We start from the raw sequence: 23120 nt of genomic DNA on the forward strand, positions 1-23120 counted from the left end.
AAATAATGGCGGAACCGTAGTCTGAGATCGAAATCCCTACTTTTGTTTTGTTTTTTTCGTAGTAAAGTGGGGAAAAAATTAGGGTGGGGGTAAAAAATTAGGGTCGGTCGGGTAACCCTAAACAGACATAGTCTATTTTTTTGGTTTTATTATGTACACTTATAATGAAAAGTGTACGCAAAGCTCTGGTACCTAAATAGAACATAGATTTCATAAGAAGGCGGATTAATGCTTTAATATATATAGTATTAAAAAAATACTGACTTTCCGTCTGAGCTGATTCCTCAGGTCTGTGAATTTAGATGTGGCCCACTGGACCACAGTTCTGTAGGCATCCGAGTCATTGTTGAAGCCTTCTTTCTTAAGCAGTCTCCTAATCTCAGTCTACAAAATAAAGTAAATAGATACAATGTACCTGGTTTATATACTGTTAATAAATATAAAAAATATGTTCCTAATGAATAAGTTTAGCATATATTCCTTGTTTGTAACTTGGGATAATACAAAAATAAAGACAAGAGTTATATAATAACAAACAATATTTACATGTACTGATAACTGTAAAACATTAAATCAATATCCTCATCCTCTCACACATATAATTAATTTTTATTTGCTTTCATACTAAATCCAACTCTCTGATTGACAGGTAATTTTCTTCAAATACTATGAATTAGTCTGAAAATTATCAGCATTGATGTAACTGTTTTTTAACTTCATCGGGTTATGAATGAAGTTAAAAAATAGTAGCATCAGTGCTAAGTACATGTATACGCAACTTATCTTAAACATAGGGAGTTTCAAAATGTGCATTTCTAACACAAATAAATATTCACTTCATTCATGAACATTCTTTTCCACTTTCACTGAGTGTAAGCAATTTACAATCTCCAAATTTTAAGCACAATGTACCTTGAATTCCATATCTGCCTGCTGATTCAGCCAGGGCTTTTTGGTGAACATATTCTTTAGAAATATGAGTAACTTCCTCTGAAAAAAATCAGCATTATGTTAAATGTTGAAATAAATACATTTAAGAATTATGCATGTCAAAACAAAACTATGGGTAGACTTGTATCAGGTGTAGACTAACATCTACTCAAACTGCTAGTACTTTTCAAAAAAATTAAATATGCTTATAGAATTCAATTTTGCTTAAGCTTTTTCATTGGCCTATTTATTTGTAATAACACATGGTTAACTATACATATAGCAAAGGATGTTTGATAGCCAATTAGGCCTCTTGAAATATTCAAAATCAAGCATTTTCTTCTTTTAAATGATTATTTGAGCAATTAATTATTAAGAATGCCAACTGGACAGAGGCAAATTCCATAAAATTATTCAGTGCTTATATTTACATTTGATAACAATTTTAAATTTATGATGAAATCCCAAAAAATTTTGCATATATATTATACTGAATAAAGAATTCATTATCGTCAAAGATGTTTGAAAACAGACATTGCTCAATCAGTGACAAATGTTTGTTTTTTCTCTATCAAAAACAGGATCATACTAATTAGCACTTTTATCTGTTATAAAAGTTACTTACTTTACACTATTACCACAATTGAAAAGTTTGAGCTTTTAATTTTACTTTAAAGAATTATACACCAATTATTGTTCAAATGATGAATCTCGTTTATGCTGTGGAACATCTTTAACCTTGTAAGTTTCATCCACCTGGGACCTCTAGAAATTCTTGAAATCCAACATTTCTTCCTTAAAATTATTGTATTTATACCCATCAAAACAATAACATTCCAGAAGCCTCTCCTCTCTTCAAGAGGATTAAGATTTAATAAGCTAAAAAGTGTTAACATCTACCTTGAAAGAACAGGCCATCATGGTGAATGAATTGCTGGTAGGTATGCTGGACTTTAATTTACTAATGTCTTTGGACATGGCATCTAACCTTTTATCCATTTTCTGCAACTGTGCCACTGTGAAATAAAATTATAAAACAACTTTAACAAATTAAATTCATAGCCTGGATAGAACTGATGATCTTATGTTATTATGTACAAATTATATTTAGGCAGAACAAGAAAGTGTATGTTTCAGGTACCCACATACCTTAAGCCCTAGTTTTTAACTCAGACCCTAGCTATTTTTTCACACTTTTCAAAAACAAAAATGTAGTGTGTGAAGTTTTCAGCTTTGATTTTTACATTTGCTTAATTGAAGTATATCCAGATAAAGTTAAATTACAGCAATGTAAAAATAAAAGACTTCTACCAAGCCTCAAGCCTGAAAGACAAATTACTTTGTAATTTAGCAATCAAGTAAATGAACCCCTTTAAACAAATGAAATTTAAGATAAGATGGAAATTTCCCGACCGACCTACCCTATTTCTTTTATACCATTCATATCATATATTTATACTTCTGCCAACCTATAATTGATAAAGAACAAAATATCGCATGGTTTTATAATATTTACTTTCACTGAGCTAAAAATGTAAGTATGAAAGAACATTAAATTATAAATCTGGATTCCATATGAAAATAGTTAAATTCTTTATAACAAGTATCTAGATATACATGATTTTACTCACATATTTGCCTTCCTACATTATCAGACACATTATCAACAAACAAATCCTGTGACTGGAAATGGCTCCTTTCTTCCTGTGAATCCTATTAAAATATAGATTTATATGAAAAAATCATTCAGTTAAAGTCTAAGCACTACATGTATAAAGGGCCTGCAAATACAATAGACACAAACTCAAATTGCTTAAGCTTATACATTCAGGGCAACGAGCCAATTAAGGTTTATTAAAGCAATTTGAACATCTCTCAGTGGCATTCATAACTACAATCTCAATGGATTTTGCATAGATCTGTAATGAATTAATAATTTCTTATCGTCAAGGAAGGAACAGCCATTTGAACTGACGTTTTCCGTGGCATCGCTGGCACAATCGACAATTGTGACGTCACAATGATAATGACATCATGGTAAGCGCTTGATGTTCATAGACTATATATGAATGCCAACTGCAGTTGGTAAGGTTATACATAAAGGGACTGCAATATGTTTTTATGAAAATATAAACATACATATAAATTGCAGGTGCACTTTTCCAATATTTCTGATTTCTGAGCTGCTGACGAATACTTTAATTTTTTATTTTTTTTTTTCGTGTATATGGAAATAAATTATGCGTTTCATGAGATGCAAACAATTAATTATTTCCAAAATCACTACTGTTCCTTCACGACTGGTAGGGTTCCAGTATACTATATATTATAAGGACATTGTATGTAGCGTTTTATATATAAATAGTGTATGTGACTTGTCTTTCTTTGTGAATGAGTCCACCACATGTGCATTGTACATATCGTCCTGTGTACATGTACGTGCATAGTCCGCTAAACCTGCCTATATTATTAAGCTTTTTTAATTTTAGGCAAAATTTTTTAAAAAAGCCTAATAATATAGGCAGGTTTGTACTGTTCAGTACATTTAACTTGAATGGATCTTAATATGCATATATATATGTACAGTGAACTTATTTGTTCGCAAGCTACATTTATCTTTGTCAAAGACTTGTTTGGTAATCCGGTTATATGAACAACACCAACTTCAAACTTTCTATTTATAGATTCTGTACATGATGCAACGCTGTCACACAGTGTCAGTTTTGTTAGTTTGCACGAGGATTTGCATAACCCTAACCCTAATCCCAACGTAAAAAATCTTTATCAAACGTATAATTGTGTTACAATATATATCGCGATATTATTGATACATATAAGCCATATATTTAAACTCTTGCTTAATAAAAGTAATAAGATTGATCAGCTATGTACTGGTGATTGCGACTGTATTGTGTAGTGTTTGGAAATTACTGAAAATACTCGCTTCTGATTGGTTCGTATTATTGTTCAGTTGCTATTTTTATCACACTATCTCTACAGTCGTGGGACATTTAGTATTCGTCACTTTTGCTTTTTCGCTATATTCTATGCATTTTTACTTTTTTTTCTTTGAATTTTCCTGATCTCATTTAGATCTATTGATAGATACGTTAAGCCTAGTACACTGTAGAAATGGCCGAAAATATTAGCGATAGGCCTAGTAGGACTATGGTCGTAAGTTTATTTTCGAGTAGCACTCGTTTATTTTCACGCGTGAATATATACACGAGTGTCTCACGTTGTTCATTTTATTTTTCCTAAACCAGATGCAGACGCCTGTGGTTAGATCTACTGTCAGTAACCGCATATTTACATCAATATGTGCATGTAGACTGTCTACATGTATAAACCATAATTATCAAAACAGAAATGAAAGTTAAAGAAGCATGTTTCAATTTTGCTTCATAAAAATCGCGAGGATGTTGACATAACGTTACATGCACTGTACATTAAAATTGTGCGACTACGAAAAACTTCCAAGAGAAATTTACCGGCCCAGACTAAAAGGCCTTTTATTGGAAGGGAAAGGGTTACAGACAATGTCAAAATATATTTATACAGTCAATCAATGTTTTGTTCTGGTTTTATATACAAAAAAATATTCAAATATATGATGTAAATGTGGTAAATTACTTACAAATAATGCGCTCATCTTTCTCCGATATTCGACGCTTCTGTCAAATGACGTCACAATCATTCGAGATTTTCGTGAATTTTCATCCGGTACACTTAAAATATTGTCGTCTGTCCCGTCTGTCAAATGACGTCAAACGACGTCATAAACATTTCGGAAGTTCTCGTTGTTCTTGTACAGCATTGCACTGGGGAAAAGAAAAAAGGGGCAAAATGTCGGCTTCCTCCTGGAAGTGCGATGACTGCAATTTTGAAACTGACAGACAGGTAAAGTACACCAGGCATATACAGAGTGAAAAACATAAAACTCTGCAGTTTTTACTCGCTAGCCAGGACGATATCGAAGAGGAGATACTTTCCGATGACGACGTACTATACACGCAAAACTTGGTGGACAATGTTACTTCAACATGTCAACCTCGAGCTCGTAGTCCTAGCCCTGTTTCTGATCATGACGAAGACGAAGGATCAGGTACGTAGACAAACAATACTTGTACGTTGTATGCATATATACTGTCTCTATATAGGCTATACCATCTATTACTTGAAATCAGCTCAGAACTTATATGAATATAGGGGCATATATATTTTTTACATGCAATCACACATGAACTTCAGAAACTCTAGCCAACTGTCGAGTCATTCTAGATACATGTACATTGTACAACAATATATGTGTACATGTACAATGTATACAACCACCGTTATACATGTTGTACATTGTGACTAGATGTAAAGTGTCTTTGTCAATATTTATCCTTATATTATGTGAAAATTTCATTACAAAACTTTCCTAATTTAACAGGACATAGCTTTCCTAATTTAATTAATTATATTTTTTTTTATAAATGTGAAGAAGCTATGATTTTGAACATAAACATATATCATATGTAGATAAGTTTCTGTTTTGAAGTACAAAAGTACAGATCATATCTTGCTATTATTCCCTCTGATAGAATTTTTAAATTTGACAAAATATGGAAAAATTAATCATGGTGTGAATATGCAACATCATGCAGTTTTAGTATCTGTTAGTTTTGACTTGCAAAACTATGCTCAAAAACTGTATATATAGATTAATTATAATTGAATTTTGTATAATGCAGACGAAACAATGCAGCAGCAGGAATTTGGGGAAGAATTACAGGATGATGAATCAGCATTCCAGTATGGCAAAGAATCTGAAGATTGGTATCCATTTGAATCAAAGGCAGAGTGCCTGTTGTATATTTTTATGAATTCTGCAACACATCATATAGTAAGTGGCCAATGGCTGTGGTTTGTGACATGATTGAATATGTGCTTCAATTATAAAATAATATTAACTTAAATAGTTTAAATCTTATTTTTTAATTTAAAAATATTAACCAAAAGAGTATGTATGGTTTGTGGTCTTTTAAAATTCCAAACCCATCAAGTTTTCAAACCTGTTATTTAGTGATGAAGCGCTAGTGTATATCTATGATGAAAATGATATGGAAGTTGTGTAAATTTGTTACCTATAGCTATGCTTGCCTTGACATGCATATATCAGTTTATGCAATATTTAGGCCATTTTTGCATATAGAATTTAAGAAACCACAGAACACACTCCTGAACAACATACCATGGCTACCTTTAACCCAATCAAAACACTGTTCAATCTCCATTTAACCTTTTTGCAATTGGTCAAGGGTAATATAGAATCTTTGTCTTCATCATCCGTGGTAATTGTTTTTCTACCTTTTGCATACTAATCCTGACGTTTTGATTGGACGTTTCCTATTTTTCATACATCTATCAAAAAAATATATCTGAGAATGGCCAGCACCTCCATTTACTCCCGGTCCACTTTCTCCCTCCAACTAACTAACACACTCTATATCATTATCCCATATATTTCAATTAATTACCAAGTTAGACTTTAATTGGCTATACAATTAATTAGTGGGCGTATACAATTAATTAGTGGGCGGGATTACCCTAAAAATCCTACATTACTGTGATAATCAAACATGCCCCAAAAGTAAATACCTATGGTAAACATTGTACAATAAAACCCAAATTAAATGGACATGTTTATTTTACTAATTACAAATTAAACCTGGCTGAGCAAGCTAATTAGGGGCTTGTCACCTGTCGACTCCCTTTACATGCCAAGACTGGTCACTGGTCAACTCGGACTAATGAACACTAAATTCAAATCCATTTATCTAATCTTAAGCTCTATTCAAATCAAATCCAATTATCTAATCTTAGCTCTATTCAAATCTAATTATCTTATCTTAGCTCAATTAAAATCCAATTATCTTATCTTAGCTCTATTCAAATCCAATTATCTAATCTTAGCTCTATTCAAAACTAATTATCTAATCTTAGCTCCAAAATCTTGAATGTAAGTCAACTATAATAATCTCCAATATTTGAAATACAATTTATACTGAAATATCTGAACAAATGTTTGAAATATAAAAATTACTATTTTTTTACCGCGACAATGTATACACTACACATACAGTATATCTCCTTAACATTTATTTCAGTATCTTTATTGTATTGGGTTTGTAAATATATTAATAAGAAGTGAATATTTAAGTTTGTTTATCAATTCTGTATTTTCAGAGTGATGAAGTAGTAAAATTTGTTCTCTTCATAATGGAAGAACTTGGAGTTACTGGCCTTCCAAGTCTTCATCAGCTGAAAATGAAGAAATTTGGTGACTTCACTTGGGAAGACATTATCACAAAAGTAATAAAGAACAATGAAATTCAATATTTCATTGAATTGCAATTTTCAGTATGATTCCATGTAGCATTAAGTTTTTCAATTTTTTAATTGAAATTATGAGTGATGTATGTGATTAGTATTTGAAGCATTATGAAATACAGTCAGGCTTCATTCTATCAATTTATAATTTGCACTAAGTGAATTAGAGATATAATTTCCACTTTGAAACATTTGTAAGTGTAGCAGCAACTATAATAGATAATTACAGTAATCAAATATGTCATCACCAGAAATGTGATTCAATTTTTCAGGGACAGAATGAAGACAATGTGCCTGTATGGATTGTGAAACCCTCAACAGTGTTGAAATTGCTGGTAGCTCATCCAAAAACTTCAAGATTAATTGAAAGGTATAAATTTCATTTCAAAATATTTTATTAATCAATACAAGATATACGTGAATTACAGAGAAAGATATTATATTAATGTACTGCTAAATGGATTGGACAACAGGCAAAGCCTATATAGGTCCTCTCCAGAAATCCGGTTTTACTTAACTAATTAATTATTAATAAATAAATATAGATATTGTTGTCTCATTATATAAATATAATAGAAATGAAAAGAAAAGAGTATAATATTAGGAGCATACCCAAGCGTACCATAGAAAAGAAAATAATTATTTACAACAGATAGACAAATAAGTAAATATATATTTACATGAATAGGTAATAAATAGGCAATATCTTTTATAGAAAATAAATTAATTAATTTATACATATCACATCCACACACACCCTCTCATACTGGCCTTTAATATATCAATACATGCATATATTTTAATATTATCATAAAACTATTTGTACAATTGAAATCTCTTAGTTTTTAGCTCACCTGGCCCGAAGGGCCGGTGAGCTTATGTCATGGCGCGGCGTCCGTCGTCCGTCGTCCGTCGGCGTCCGTCGGCGTCCGTCTGTCCGTCAACATTTCCTTTCAATCGCTACTAGTCATAGAGTTCTGCATGGATTGTAACCAAATTTGGCCACAAACATCCTTGGGGGAAGGGGAACAGAACTTGTATAAATTTTGGCTCTGACCCCCCCGGGGCAGGAGGGGCGGGGCCCAATAGGGGAAATAGAGGTAAATCCTATAAATCGCTACTTGTCCTAGAGTTCTGCATGGATTGTAACCAAATTTGACCACAAACATCCTTGGGGGAGGGGGAACAGAACTTGTATAAAATTTGGCTCTGACCCCCCGGGGGCAGGAGGGGCGGGGCCCAATAGGGGAAATAGAGGTAAATCCTTTAAATCGCTACTAGTCATAGAGTTCTGAATGGAATGTAACCATATTTGGCCACAAACATCCTTTTGGGAAGGGGAACAGAACTTTTATAAATTTTGGCTCTGATCCCCAAGGGGGCAGGAGGGGCGGGGCCCAATAGGGGAAATAGAGGTAAATCCTTTAAATCGCTACTAGTCATAGAGTTCTTCATGATTTGTAACCAAATTTGGCCACAAACATCCTTGGGGGAGGGGGAACAGAACTTGTATAAATTTTGGCTCTGACCCCACGGGGGCAGGAGGCGCTGGGCCCAATAGGGGAAATAGAGGTAAATCCTTTAAATCGCTACTTGTCCTAGAGTTTTACTTGGATTATGACCAAATTTGGCCATAAACATCCTTGGGGAAGGGGAACAGAACTTGTATAAATTTTGGCTCTGACCCCCTGGGGGCAGGAGGGGTTGGGCCCAATAGGGGATTTAGAGGTTAATATTAAAATTCATTCAGAAAAGAAACAATGAACCTGTATGCAGAACATTACTTGGCATTACAAACCAGGTGAGCGATACAGGCCCTCTGGGCCTCTTGTTTTTAATATAATTACTTGTATGAAGTAATATCATTTCATTAATATCATTAGAAAAATCAATAGACCCAGACAACAGAATTTCAATATTAACAGAACCCAAAAGATTAGAAATAGAGATTATGTGAGTAAATGAGTACAATCAAAAAAATAATGTTCAGAATTTTCAGTTGGAGCACCACATAAGCATGAACCATCATCTGTCAAATGATCAGAGAATTTGTCATAATTTAAGTCACTGGCATTATTGCGCAATTGGCATAAAAGGATATTTAAATTTCTTGGTTTACAATTCATAAATATGTTGGAGATTATAGATGGAAAAGTTGTTTTTAATTTTAATTTAAAAGAAGAAATAGAAGAAGATACTCTGATAGAGTGATCTAGTGAGTTCCAAAGTTTCATAGATGATTGGAAAAAGCTATTATTATAGTTGTTAGTCCTTGATTGTGGTAAGTTAAAGAAACTTTCATTTCTAAATGCATAATTATTATTAGTATTTATGTAGGGTTGTATATTGTCATATAGATAAGTAGGAGTAAGATTGTTTAGGATTTTATATAGTAATGTTAGTTTGGTATAAATGTGGCAGGGTAATACTTAGTACTGTAGATACATATACATGTACCCCCCGGTACATGTATGATTACCACTGTCAACATGATCTATTACTTTAAAGATTACAGTTCAGTGAAATGATAAAATGTAAATCAGACCATGAAGCCAAGTTGTGGTTTACAATTTCATTTGACATTTTAACATTGTTTTTTACTGTAATGATAGTAATAGTAAAGTGATATCTGCAGGTATGTTTACATCAATTTTGTGTGCATTTGTGGCACATATACATTTAACTTTAAAATATCTATATGTCTGCTGGAGTTTTGCAAATAATCAATTCATAATGCTTGCACGATACATTTTTAGCACATAGGCCATTTTTAGCTCACCTGGCCCGAAGGGCCGGTGAGCTTATGTCATGGCACGGCGTCCGTCGTCCGTCCGTCGTCCGTCATCCGTCTGTCCGTCAACATTTCCTTTAAATCGCTACTAGTCATAGAGTTCTGCATGGATTGAAACCAAATTTGGTCAGAAACATCCTTGGGGGAAGGGGAATAGAACTTGTATAAATTTGGATCTGACCCCCTGGGGGCAGGAGGGGCGGGGCCCAATAGGGAAATTTAGGTAAATCCTATAAATCGCTACTAGTCTTAGAGTTCTGTTTGGATTTAATCAAATTTGGCCCAGAAACATCCTTGGGGTTAACAGAATTCCTATAATTTTTGGCTCTGACCCCCTTGAGCAGAAAGAGTGGGGCCTAATAGGGGAATTAGAGGTAAATATTCAAATTCCTTCAGAAAAGAAACAATGAACCTTACTAGGCATTACAAACCAGGTGAGCGATACAGGCCCTCTGGGCCTCTTGTTTATAAACAGTTTTCTTCTTGTAATTTCAACAACTTTAAGGACTTTGAGTATCTGCCTTAATAGTTCTATTTTATATTGTATTAATAGTCAGAAGACCATTAAGGCCTATTTAACCTATTGTATAGTAATTTTGACAAGAGAAAGTAAATATAAATAAATAAAAATGAGATGATTGAATGTTTTAGAGGCCCAAAAGAGTCTGAAGTTTTATCACATCCAGCAAATGCAAGAAGATGGAAGGAGGAATTAGATTTTCCGGCTGTGGATGATGATGAGAGGCCTGTTGTAAATGTCCCAGTAAACTTGTTTCTGGATGACACAGGAGTTCATAAAAGTAGACAGTGGAAGGCATTGCATTGTATACAGATGCAGGCTTCAGGTATAGAACATCAATTTTGATGAATAATTAACCTGGTATGTTTTTTTTATAATAAACAGAATTTCTTTCCAAAAGAATCGAATAAATATTCAGTATACTAAGATAATAGTCTACTGTAGTCTTGTATCCTTCTGTAAGTTAACTGTTTTATTGCTTCATGCATCGTCTGTTGTCGTGCGCTGTGCGTAACCTTTGATCTTAGTTCAAAGGTCACAGGGGTCTAAAAAGCAAAAAAAAAAATTGAAAATACTTCTTCTCAAGAATCCAAAGGCCTAGTGTACTCATATTGGGCCTGTAGCATGCTGGCATAAAGGGCTACCAAGTATGATATTGACCATTGTTCAAGGTCGCTAGGGTCAAATAGGCTAAATTCTTTGAACGACTTCTTGTACACAATTAAGAGGCCTTGAGACCTGATATTGGGCCCGTGATATGCTGGGATGAAGGACTAACAATTTTGTTGAAATGAATTACCTAGACCTTCATTTAAGGCCACAGGGGTCAAATAGTTCTCAAGAACCAAAAGGCACAGGCAAGTGCACAATAAAATCAAATCCATATCTAATTCTGTATTGTATGTTGGCATGTTTTTCATTCAAATTATGTTGCAGGATTGCCACTGACTGAGAGACCTAAGGGAGCAAATATTAAATTTCTTGGTGCCTCTGAGAAAGTACAGATAATGGATGTTGCAAAGGTTGTTATGGAGGACATGGCTGATATGAAGCGGTAATTTGATATGAAATTATGTTCAAAACTCAAGTGCTTTGTTTGATTTGCAAAATACAAGTTTTATTCAAATTGCCTTTTGTCCGTCCGTCCATTAAGAAGTCTTTTTACTGCTATTTCTCAAAAAGTACTGAAGGGATCTATCTCAAATTTCATATGGGGGTTCCCCAAGGACCATAGTTGTGCATATTGTATTTTAGGACCCATAAGTCAACAAGATGGTGGACCGGCATCCATCTTGATTTAGTTGAAGTGGAGTTGGAAGTGAAGTTGAAGTTTTAAAAGCAGAGAAAAGATCCCTCTTTCAATTGTCAGACATAGATCATTCTTTGGTGGGCGCCAAGATCCCTCTGGGATCTCTTGTTATGAAATAAAGAGTAAACATTCAAAATGCAGAATACCACAACAAGATATCAACCTCTCACTGGTAGCCATCAAAATCACAGGCATCTAATTTTTCTACTTTAAATGATATAGGGATTTAATAGTGTTTTGATGACATTAAAGGTGGTATGAAAGCAAGTGGAATATTTATACATACTGTGCATAGTATATAGCATGTTTGGTTCAAATTGTGTCAACTAATTAGTGTTATTGTCATTTACAGGGATGGAGTTGAAAGTTTTGATGCAAATTTGAACCAGAAGTGTGTGGTAAAATCATGTGTAGATACAGTTGTAGCAGACTTTAACATGCTTTCCTTTTGCTGCAATCATTTGGGTGCATCAGCAACTAAATTTTGTCCACGATGTTATGTAAGTTAATATATATCTTTCATCTAGCATATGAATGCAAGTGGTTTGTTTGTTTGTATGTAATCATATTATATATAATGAATTTTCAGTCATTATATCTTTATTGGGAATTACTCCTTGTCAACTTTCAGTTGTTAAGATCAAAATTGGTACAAGTCATCTGACTATTAATTTCCACTCAGTATCTTACAAACATTAGTTTTTTATTTTCACAACAGAAAATGCCACATTCTTTTTCTAACCGAGACTTAATATTCATTTCATATTATACAGATATATACATGTAATAGGATTACTTAATATTTAGCCTTTTATACAGTTATTTCTTCCATAGTAGCTACATGATTTTTGTTTATTTAAGAAAAATAGATTATAACTGTTATGAGTGGGGTAAGGGCATAATTGTTTTTCTGTTGTTTATTTTTTAAATAATATGTAATGCATTTAAAAGTTGTTGATATATGTACTATTGACTGTTTTTCATAATACAGGCAGATTCAGACCATTTCATGTCATATGGAATTCCACGTACACCAGGAGATACCATCAGAACAGTAGATAGAATAAATTTAAAATGTAACGAGAAGGACAAAAAAATATTGAGGAAGAAGAAAGGAGTGAAAGAGCATGAGAATGTTTTCTGGGAACACATAAACCCACACAAGTAATTAGACTTTATAATATTACAATTTGGTGTCATATGCTACACTCATTTCTATTGGTTAGAAGTTTGAGTTTATCAATGTTGTCAAACGACCATTAATACCCTTGGGCCTCTTGTACAGTGCTATGTCTAATGTGGAATTGAAAAGTGCTTAGTGTAGGTATGTTTTTCATGAACAAAATGAAGCATTTCATTTATGATTTTTTTGACATAGTAATGTATATAATGTATACTTTTTCAATGATTTCAGGGATATACCAGTTGGACTATTACACTTGATACCACTTGGGATGGCAAAACATCTGATAAAAAATATCATAGCAGTGTGTTCAGACCAGCAGGTGGAAAAGCTTAAAACACACTTGGAATCCACCTGCAACAGAGGCACCTTCTTCAACTTCTTTAAGCATCTAGATAGCAGACAAGGAAAGCACTTCAAAGAATATGTAAGTGCAAATAACAAAACAATGACAGTGTCACTGTGATATAAAGAACTTATTCAGTGATACTGCAAAAGAGGACACCATGAATATGCTTATAGGACCTCTTGTACATGCACCTAAAATATGGCATTGTAACATAGCAAAATTAGTAACAGTTTATATATAAAATTCATTTAAGCTTTAGGTTTCAAGATTAGAGGGTGAAAACTGTTTGCTTATATCTAAGTGTCAGTACCAAGTAGATTTATTGAATGAATGATTCCTTTTACAGCTGCAAGTTGCACCTTTAAACATGTTATTTGCTGGGGTTGAGCACAAATATGTGAAAATGGTTGCCCTCCTTGCTGTGGTGAGTATATTATATTATATAAATGTTACTAATTAATTTTCTCTATATAGATCTTTGAATAATAATATTAATTAGGTCACCTGAGACAATCAAAGTCTCAAGTGATCTATTCTAATCATCTTTTGTCCGTTGTTGTGCATTGTTTGTCATGTGTCGATAAACAATTAACATTTTAGACTTCTTCTCCAAAATAGCTGAAGCAATTTCAATGAAATTTTGCACAAACTTTTTAAGGCAAAAGGCCAATAAAAATTGTGATTTATATGATAACAAGTAGTCGATGGCAGATATATTGAAAGTATGCTCTTCTTCTTATGACAAAATTATTTTGAATATTTAGATTCAAAAGAAAAGTAACAAGCTTTCATACACACATGAGGATGTTGATGAACTACGAGAGGACATCAGGCATTACCATCAGATGGTAAATGCTAACTTCCCAGCATTAAAGAAAAAAGTCAAAACTCATCTGATTCTGCATTTGGTAAGAACATTTGTTTGATTATTTAAAGGCATAGAACTAACTGAAATGTTTGGTGTAGTGGTGAAGCCACTCGTCTTTCACCTAGATGGCCAGGGTTTGATGCTTACATCAGAGCCATTGAACGTGATTTGTATAACTTATATAACTTGATTCGCAATTGATTTAAAATGAACAAAGTTTATTATTAACTGAAATTTTGGTAAAATCCAAAAGTTATTACACTTCATTACTACACTTATCATATTAAATGTATAGTTGCAAGTCAAAGAATGTTGATTAACAAATTCACTTATTTCAATGATTTGTTTTGATGTTGAACACTTGGATTATTATAATTTAATGCAGTTACTGTAATACTGTGTGAAATATCTCGGCTTTTTATGACTAAATTTAATCATAGATTGAAGACATTGCCATGCATGGACCACCAAAGGCCTACAACGAAGATGCCTTCGAAAAGAATCATGGCACAGTGAGGGAAATGATTTTCCATCAAAACCAGAAAGCCCGATCAAGGGATACTAGTGCAAAGTTTGCTCAAAGTTACCTTTGTGAGCATGTGATAACTGGGGGATTCTTCAAAGAAGGAGAAGAATGGTAATTAACATGCATGTTGCATAGTTTAATAATAACTAGTAAGGATTGATTCGGATTCCTTGATATTAAAACTTTGAATTTAAATAACATAAGTGGATATCATGTGATATATAGACTTAAGTTTTGAGTTGCATTTAATTTGCCTTAGTTACTGAAATATGAAAGTGAGCAATACACAATCTCTTAACTACTTGTTTCAGACCACATGGGTTAACATTGGGACCATGTCGAGAAGTGAAAATATGAAATTCTACAATGTTAATTTGTTGACTGAATTTGAGGTCAATACGTACATATGTGTTATGTTGAACTAGAGGACCAAACTATTTGGTCCAAGAGTTCAACATATAACACATGTTGACCTCAAACTTAAGTCTACATGTATTTGTTTAAACCTTTTATCATTTAGATATACATACAAGTGATATCTATGACAGTGAATAAAATTAATATACAACAGTTTTCAGTTTAAAATCAATTCTGCAAAGTATGTGAACTATCAATGAAAAAGAGAATGATATTCTAATGATACTGAACATTTTCAGGAAGCAGGCATCAGAGGGCATTCTCCATGTTGGAGAATCTACACATGTGGTGAAGTTCATGGGGAAAGATGTGCCAGGAAAGAGATCAGTCGGAGAAATAACAAAACTTGAAAGACAGAAGAACAAACACCCAGTCACTAAGGCCACCCAAGAGGATGTGATGCTCATGGCCCTTTTGAGCCTGAATCTAACCACAGATGTAGACTTGGCTGCCTACAACCTGAAAAGAGGAAAGGCTGTGACTACCCAAAAGAAAGAGCTAGTAAACTCTGGAGAGTGGGTCAAATATCTGAATACTGCAGATGAGGTACTAGTATATCTATTACATTTGTAATCTTTGGTTTGGTTTGTTTATTTTTACGTCCTATTAACAGCCAGGGTCATGTAAGGACGTGCCAGGTTTGTTGGTGGAGGAAAGCCGGAGTACCCGGAGAAAAAACCACCGACCAGCGGTCAGTACCTGGCAACTGCCCCACATGGGATTCGAACCCGCATCCCAGAGGTGGAGGGCTTGTGGTAATATGTCGAGACATCTTAACCACTCGGCCACCGCGGCCCCCATTTGTAATCTTAACAGAAACTGCAAAAGTTTGAAATAGATCATGCAGATGTAGAACAATAGTGTTTTCAAGAAAGTTATCATTGTTAATACTTTTTATCAAACGGCACTAATGTTCAATAATCAGAACTATATCTTCTGTCATCCTGACTACTTTAGTTACCAAACTTGGCTTCCAATGCTGTTTTAAAGGACTAGGTATGGTAAGGGTCTTTTGTGGCCCCCAAATCCACTATTTTTCAAAGTCTGTCATTTTAAGATGTGAATCTTGCATTTCAAATATTAACTACATACCTGACATATTTGATAGTGATATAAGTTAATATAGCAGTTCTAGTTGCCATGGCAACCATTCTTTTTATACATAAATTATGCAAAATGTGAAAATGTCATCAAAATTGGCCTTTTTTATGCAGTTTTTCATCTGGTTAATATAGAGCGCATACTAGAACAAACTTTATATTTCCCAAAATAATGTATTCTTCGTGTCTGCTAATTCCCTTAAAATACTAAGTTTGTTCTAGGTCAAAATATATGCCAAAATTGATCAAATTTTCAAATTTGCATGATTTATGCAAAGTTACCATGGTTATATAGCAAAAACATACTTTCTGTCAACAAATATATTAAGTTTTTATCAGGGGCATATTCAATATTTCAAATGCAGCAACTTAATTTCCAAATACTTAATTTGAATTTTGGTAGATTTAGGGGCCAAAAAGAGCCATTACCATACTGTCCTTTGACGACGAACATACAAAAGTAAACAAATTATGTAAATATATTGATTGAACTGTGTTTTGATTGCGCTAACATGTTACATTAAATATATGTATGTATCCAATTGCGTTCATATACCATCTTTAATGCAATCAAAACAATGTTCAATGCATATATATTTTGCTGAATATATTGAATATGATATATTAACTTATTTTAAAAAGGTCAGTATTAACTTAAAATCTAAAAATGTTTACACCTTCAAAATTTTATTTTCAGGAATGCTATGGTGTCTTCGAAGAAGGCCTGATCCTAACCCCAAAAAAAGGATCGACACATCTGCTTGCTTTGATGAGGAAATCGTCGTATACTCACTGTAAAGTCTTACAGTGTCCTAGGTTTGAGCTTTTGCAGACCAAGGACATTGTAAGTTCTAGAAATGTTATTGAAAAGAGCACCTTCATGCATGACTGTGTTTTTTCTAAGTGTAGAATTGTTGAAAAGCTATGCATTGAAAGAGTTGAACATCAGAATATCAGCAGGGTTAAAAAAACACTTAAGCATGCATTGTCAAGTCAAATGTACTTGTATAACTTTTTTGAATTATGAATTATTAGGTCATCTGACCCGTATGCTATCCTCTGTGCATAAACTTTTCATTTTTAGCCCACCATCAACAGATGGTGGGCTATTCAAATCGCTTTTTGTCCGTGGTCCGTCGTCTGTCCTTCCGTCCGTCCGTCCTTCCGTCCGTCCGTCCTTCCGTCCGTCCGTCCTTCCGTCCTTCCGTCCGTTAACAATTCTTGTTACCGCTATTTTTCAGAAAGTACTGAAGGGATGTTTCTCAAATTTTATATGTAGGTTCCCCTAGGGCCCTAGTTGTGCATATTGTATTTTGGGACCAATCGGTCAACAAGATGGCCGACAGGCCGCCATCTTGGATTTTGACAATTGATGTTTGTTACCGCTATTTCTCAGAAAGTACTGAAGGGATCTGTCTCAAATTGCATGTGCAGGTTCCCCTGCGGGCCTAGTTGTGCATATTGCATTTTGGGACCGATCGATGAACAAGATGGCCGACAGGCCGCCATCTTGGATTTTGATAGTTAAAGTTTGTTACCGCTATTTCTCAGAATGTACTGAAGGGATCTTTCTCAAATTTCACATGTAAGTTCCCCTAGGGGCCTAGTTGTGCATATTGCATTTTGGTACCGATCGGTTAACAAGATGGCCGACAGGCCGCCATCTTGGATTTTGACAATTGAAGTTTGTTACCGCTATATCTCAGAAAAGACTGAAGGGATCTGTCTCAAATTGCATGTGCAGGTTCCCCTAGGGGCCTAGTTGTGCATATTGCATTTTGGGACCGATTGATGAACAAGATGGCCGACAGGCCGCCATCTTGGATTTTGATAGTTAAAGTTTGTTACCACTATTTCTCAGAAAGTACTCAAGGGATCTGTATCAAATTGCATTGTGCGGGTTCCCCTAGGGGCCTAGTTGTGCATATTGCATTTTCAGACCGATTGGTGAACAAGATGGCCGACAGGACGCCATCTTGGATTTTGATAGTTAAAGTTTGTTACGGCTATTTCTCAGAATGTACTAAAGGGATCTTTCTCAAATTTCACATGTAAGTTCCCCTAGGGGCCTAGTTGTGCATATTGCATTTTGGTACCGATCGGTTAACAAGATGGCCGACAGGCCGCCATCTTGGATTTTGACAATTGAAGTTTGTTACCGCTATTTCTCAGAAAGTACTGAAGGGATCTGTCTCAAATTGCATGTGCAGGTTCCCCTAGGGGCCTAGTTGTGCATATTGCATTTTGGTACCGATCGGTGAACAAGATGGCCGAAAGGACGCCATCTTGGATTTTGATAATTGAAGTTTGTTACTGTTATATATCTCAGAAAGCAGTCAAAGGATCTTTCTGAAATTTCATGTGTAGTAATATGTAGTTAAAGCTTGAAAAGCAGAGAAAAGATCCCTCTTTCCTTTGTCAGACAAAGATCGTTCTTAGGTGGGCGCCAAGATCCCTCTGGGATCTCTTGTTTGAACTTCTTTTCAAGTTCTGAGAGTGCAATTTAGCTGAAACTAGCATAAAATGACCGTGACATGGTCCCCACCAAGTGTTGTTATTTTCCAGGTCGATCCGAAATCCAAGATGGCCGCCACAGGCGCCATCTTGAAAACTTATTTTGAACTGCTTTTCAAGTTCTACTTCTGCGATTTTGCTGAAACTTGAAGTTCTAGTATTCTACCAGTGCGATTTTGCTGAAACTTGCATGAAATGATCCGGACATGGTGCTGATAAAGTCTTGTTATTTTTCGAGTCAATCCAAAATCCAAGATGGCCACCACAGTCGCCATCTTGGAAACACGTTTTGAACTTCTTTTCAAGTCCTACTTGTGCGATTTTGTTGAAACTTGCATGAAATGATTCTTACATGGTCCTGACCACGTGTTGTTATATTTATGGGTTGTTCCAAAATCCAAGAAAGCACCAACTAATAAATTACTTGCTCTGTGAAACTATGTATTGGATAGCATATTCATATGGTATCTGTAGCATCATTATATGGTTGGGATTCAAAATTAAACAAATCGTTGGGTCAATTTTGCTAACTTTTCTAATTGTAAGAGTCTTTGTGATAATTGCTAAAACAGGTGAGCGATACAGGCCATCTGGGCCTCTTGTTAAAAGATGTGCTTCTAAATAAAATGGGATAAAAGTGGACTTTTCAATGTTATTTCCTCAACGTCCATCAAGCTTAAATCCTGTGTTAATGTTGACGATTTGTTATTCTCTGACTGTTTTGATTGCACTGTTGGAACCAGACAGGGATGTATGATAAGCCCACTTTTATTTACCATGTACTTGAATGAACTTATTGAGCAATTGCATTATACAGGCTGTGCCGGTGTCTATGTAAATGAGGTAGTTGATAATATTTCATCACAAATGTATTTATTATTTATAAATGTAACTGATGAACTTAAATATATGTATATTAAACATATATTATGTATTATTATCTTATCAAAATTGTGCACATGTACTTTGGGCCGGAACTGAAATGCTATACTGCCTATTGAATTGTAAACTCAGTGTATCAATTCTACATATGTATACATATTGCTGTATCCTATGATCAAAAATCCATATTATTAACTATTTAAATTTAAATCTTCAGTTATTAATTGTTTTAAATATTAAACACACTCATTTCAACTGTTACTGAGACCTGCTACCTTCCATTCAACTAGGGGTGACTGCCCCAGCATGCCCCCATGCCCCCCCCCCCCCCTCTTTTCTGGGCCCAGTTTCAGGAAAATTCCTGTACTTTAAATCCTCCACAGGAAAGCATTACAGAAGTTAAGGAAGGCTCTTTAACTACAGGTGCTTTCCTATGAAGAGTTTGAAGTTAAGGATTTCCTTAAAGTTAAGGAATGTTCATGAAACTGGGCAGTTATCTATTCTGCATTTGCATATTACAGATATTTCTGCACTTGCAACTAGCTATTGATTGCGACGTCATGTGTTTGCGAGCGGTACGTCATAATTCTTTGGAGAAAACGATGAATTGTCCTCACAAAATAATGGCATCACAATGGATACCTACCCACAGGGGAGCTAACTCTGTAATATACAAAGACGGAATATGTACAGACACAAGCACTGTTTCCAATTATCTAAATCCCATCTGTCATATATGTATTCTCAAAAACAGTTATGAAGTGCTTGTGCTATTGGTTATCTAATTCTATTTTGTTATATAGAATTTAAAAATGTAAATCTTTTCATTCTGTTGCAATAAATATGTAATTGTTATTCACTGTAATTGGTATTTAATGAAATGTTTACTTATTTAATTTGTAATGTTGCAAATGTAATAAATGAGCAACTCAACAAGTTCTCTTTTCTTTCTTGTCAATATGTTGTATTACCAGAATCTCTAAGAACCACCTGTACTTTGATTTGAAAATAGATGTTATGGTCAGAGTTATCGTTCCTTATAATGCTATATGCGGAACTCTTTTTCCTTGTAAGGTAGATTGTGCTGTACATATAACCCAGAATTTAGCCAGCGGAGAGATGATGATGTTACAACTAAAACTAATAACAACTGGGCGGTAATTGATATATATATATATAATTACTTTTTTGTAAGTGTTATGGTGCATATCGAGATCACGGTTATCTTTTTAGATTTGATGCCATATCTGAGTTATTATATGTTCGAACAGATTATGATACATGAACTTGATCAGTTGAGTAGGTCCTACTGTATGAATATGAACTAGACCTAGACATTTATATTCTAATCAGTTCAATAAGTCTAGTAAAATTTATTCATATATTTGTAGTTACAACAAATTAATCCTAGTTGGCATCTGTGTTAATTGGTAAACAAAATATTAATCTTAATTTTTATTTAATACACATGTATAATATTGTTAATAAATATAATTCCTAATATCTACTGTCAGCGAGCTACCTTGTCTCTCTTTTTTTGTGGAGGCAACTACACAATTCAAAAGTTATTAGATATATACTTTTATTCTAGGATTTATAAGTGAGATACGTCCTTGTTTTATTTAATATGAGATTTGAACAAGGTGTAGTGGATGATGTGACGGTCACGGTCATGGTCATCTTACTTCCTGGAATGCAGCTAAGGAATTCCATTTTCCGAAGTGGAAACAAATTCTTATCGTTTCCAGAATGGTTTTGTATGCAGGAAAGCTGGAGTACCCTGAGAAAAACCACTGACAAACAGTTCCTGGCAAATGCATTGATTATTTCGCAGATAGAAATTATACAAGTAATAGTATGATTGCTTTATATAGATGGAATATTTGATTATTTTTAACATATATAGTGTAGTAGATAATACAGTAAAACCCCGTTATATCGCCACCTTCTGTTTTCCTAGATTTTGGCGATATATCGAGTTTGGCGGTATATCGGATTTGTCGTTGAAATCTTATTTAGGCCTAAATATAGGTATTCCCCCGGCCGGTGCCGTACTGAAACAGACTTTCTAGTCAGTCTGTGTAGTGTACGGCCACTTCGTATTTTGTAATATGAACAGTTCCAAAATTAAAGTAATTTCGATAGTAGTCTTTCAATAAATATGTCAGCTTTATGTGTGTAAAATATGAAAACCGAACACGTTTGTGCTACCACGTATCGTGCAGTAGTTGCATGCTAGCTGGGATTTTCTCGGTTACATGATATTTTTTATCACGGGAAATTCCCGCCCGGAAGCAAAGAATTTAACTTCTGAACAAGCGCAGTGCGGTCGTGACCTCACTTCCGCGCACATGTCTGCAAATATCAAAACAGGTACTCCGGTAGTAAACGGCACTCAGACGACGATTTGATCTTACTAATAAACGGCGGATTCTTCTGCACGTACGTTATATTTCTATCGCTCTTGAAATTGCTGGTTGCATTTTATGGTCCAATATAAACGAACGGCGATATCGAGAAATAGACTTGTGGGTTCCTTTTTGTCAATAAATAACTAACGTTACGATAGTACGTAAAACACATGTACAGAAGTGAGTTTTATTCACCACAACTTGTGATACCTACCTGTAAAACAATAACAAAGGTGTACCCATATTGTTAATTGATTTCACTGTGTACACACGGTCGTACACGCGGCCATAGTGTGTGTAGCTGATTACCTGTCGGTCGGCAGTTGAGCACCTTACGAAAACATGTGTCCCTATCAACAGAATTTGGCGATATTAACGAGGTCATTATAGTGTTATTTTAATCATTTGTTCCGCAAATGTGATGGCGGATGGCGGTAGGCGGGTTTGGCAATATAATGGGTGTATTTGTATGGAGGGAAATCCGTTCTGAATAAATTCATGGCGATAAGCGAGTTTGGCGGTCAAACGGGTGGCAATATAACGGGGTTTTACTGTACTTGTATTTACATAAACAGTATATTGTGTTTTATATCTGTTTGTAAACATACGTATGTTTTATGCATGTTCTCGCTGTCTGTTTTACGTATGTTGGCCAAAACGTACGTAAAACGTATGGTAATTACACCTGTTTTTTCAAACGTACGTAAAACGGACGTTGCGTTTTACGTCCGTTTATAAACATCCGTTTTACGCATGTTCTGTACGTCCGTTTTACGCATGTTGGTCAAAACGTACGTAAAACGCATGGAAAACATACGTTTAACGCATGTTTTTTCAAACGTACGTAAAACATGCGTTGCACTTTTTGCTGTGTATGTATCATGCTATTCCATAGTAAATTTAACTTCATAGAATCCTGTCCCAGACTCTTCCATCGTAAAT

General features: G+C 34.5%; 1 protein-coding gene across 1 annotated transcript; it reads left to right on the plus strand.

The window, feature by feature from the left end:
* The first annotated feature begins 245 nt into the window (after nt 1-245).
* On the plus strand, nt 246-21662 carry LOC138323127 (uncharacterized). The gene is made up of 14 exons (XM_069267504.1): nt 246-5035; nt 5670-5821; nt 7165-7290; nt 7581-7678; nt 10751-10944; nt 11556-11673; nt 12281-12428; nt 12920-13092; nt 13343-13538; nt 13807-13884; nt 14225-14368; nt 14769-14965; nt 15511-15817; nt 17069-21662. The coding sequence occupies exons 1-14, from the start codon at nt 4573-4575 to the stop codon at nt 17396-17398; spliced, it is 2724 nt and encodes a 907-aa protein (XP_069123605.1). The 5' UTR covers nt 246-4572; the 3' UTR covers nt 17399-21662.
* Nucleotides 21663-23120: the final 1458 nt, after the last annotated feature.

Source organism: Argopecten irradians, chromosome 5 (genome assembly GCF_041381155.1).
Source record: "Argopecten irradians isolate NY chromosome 5, Ai_NY, whole genome shotgun sequence".
NCBI classification, from domain to species: Eukaryota; Metazoa; Mollusca; class Bivalvia; order Pectinida; family Pectinidae; genus Argopecten; species Argopecten irradians.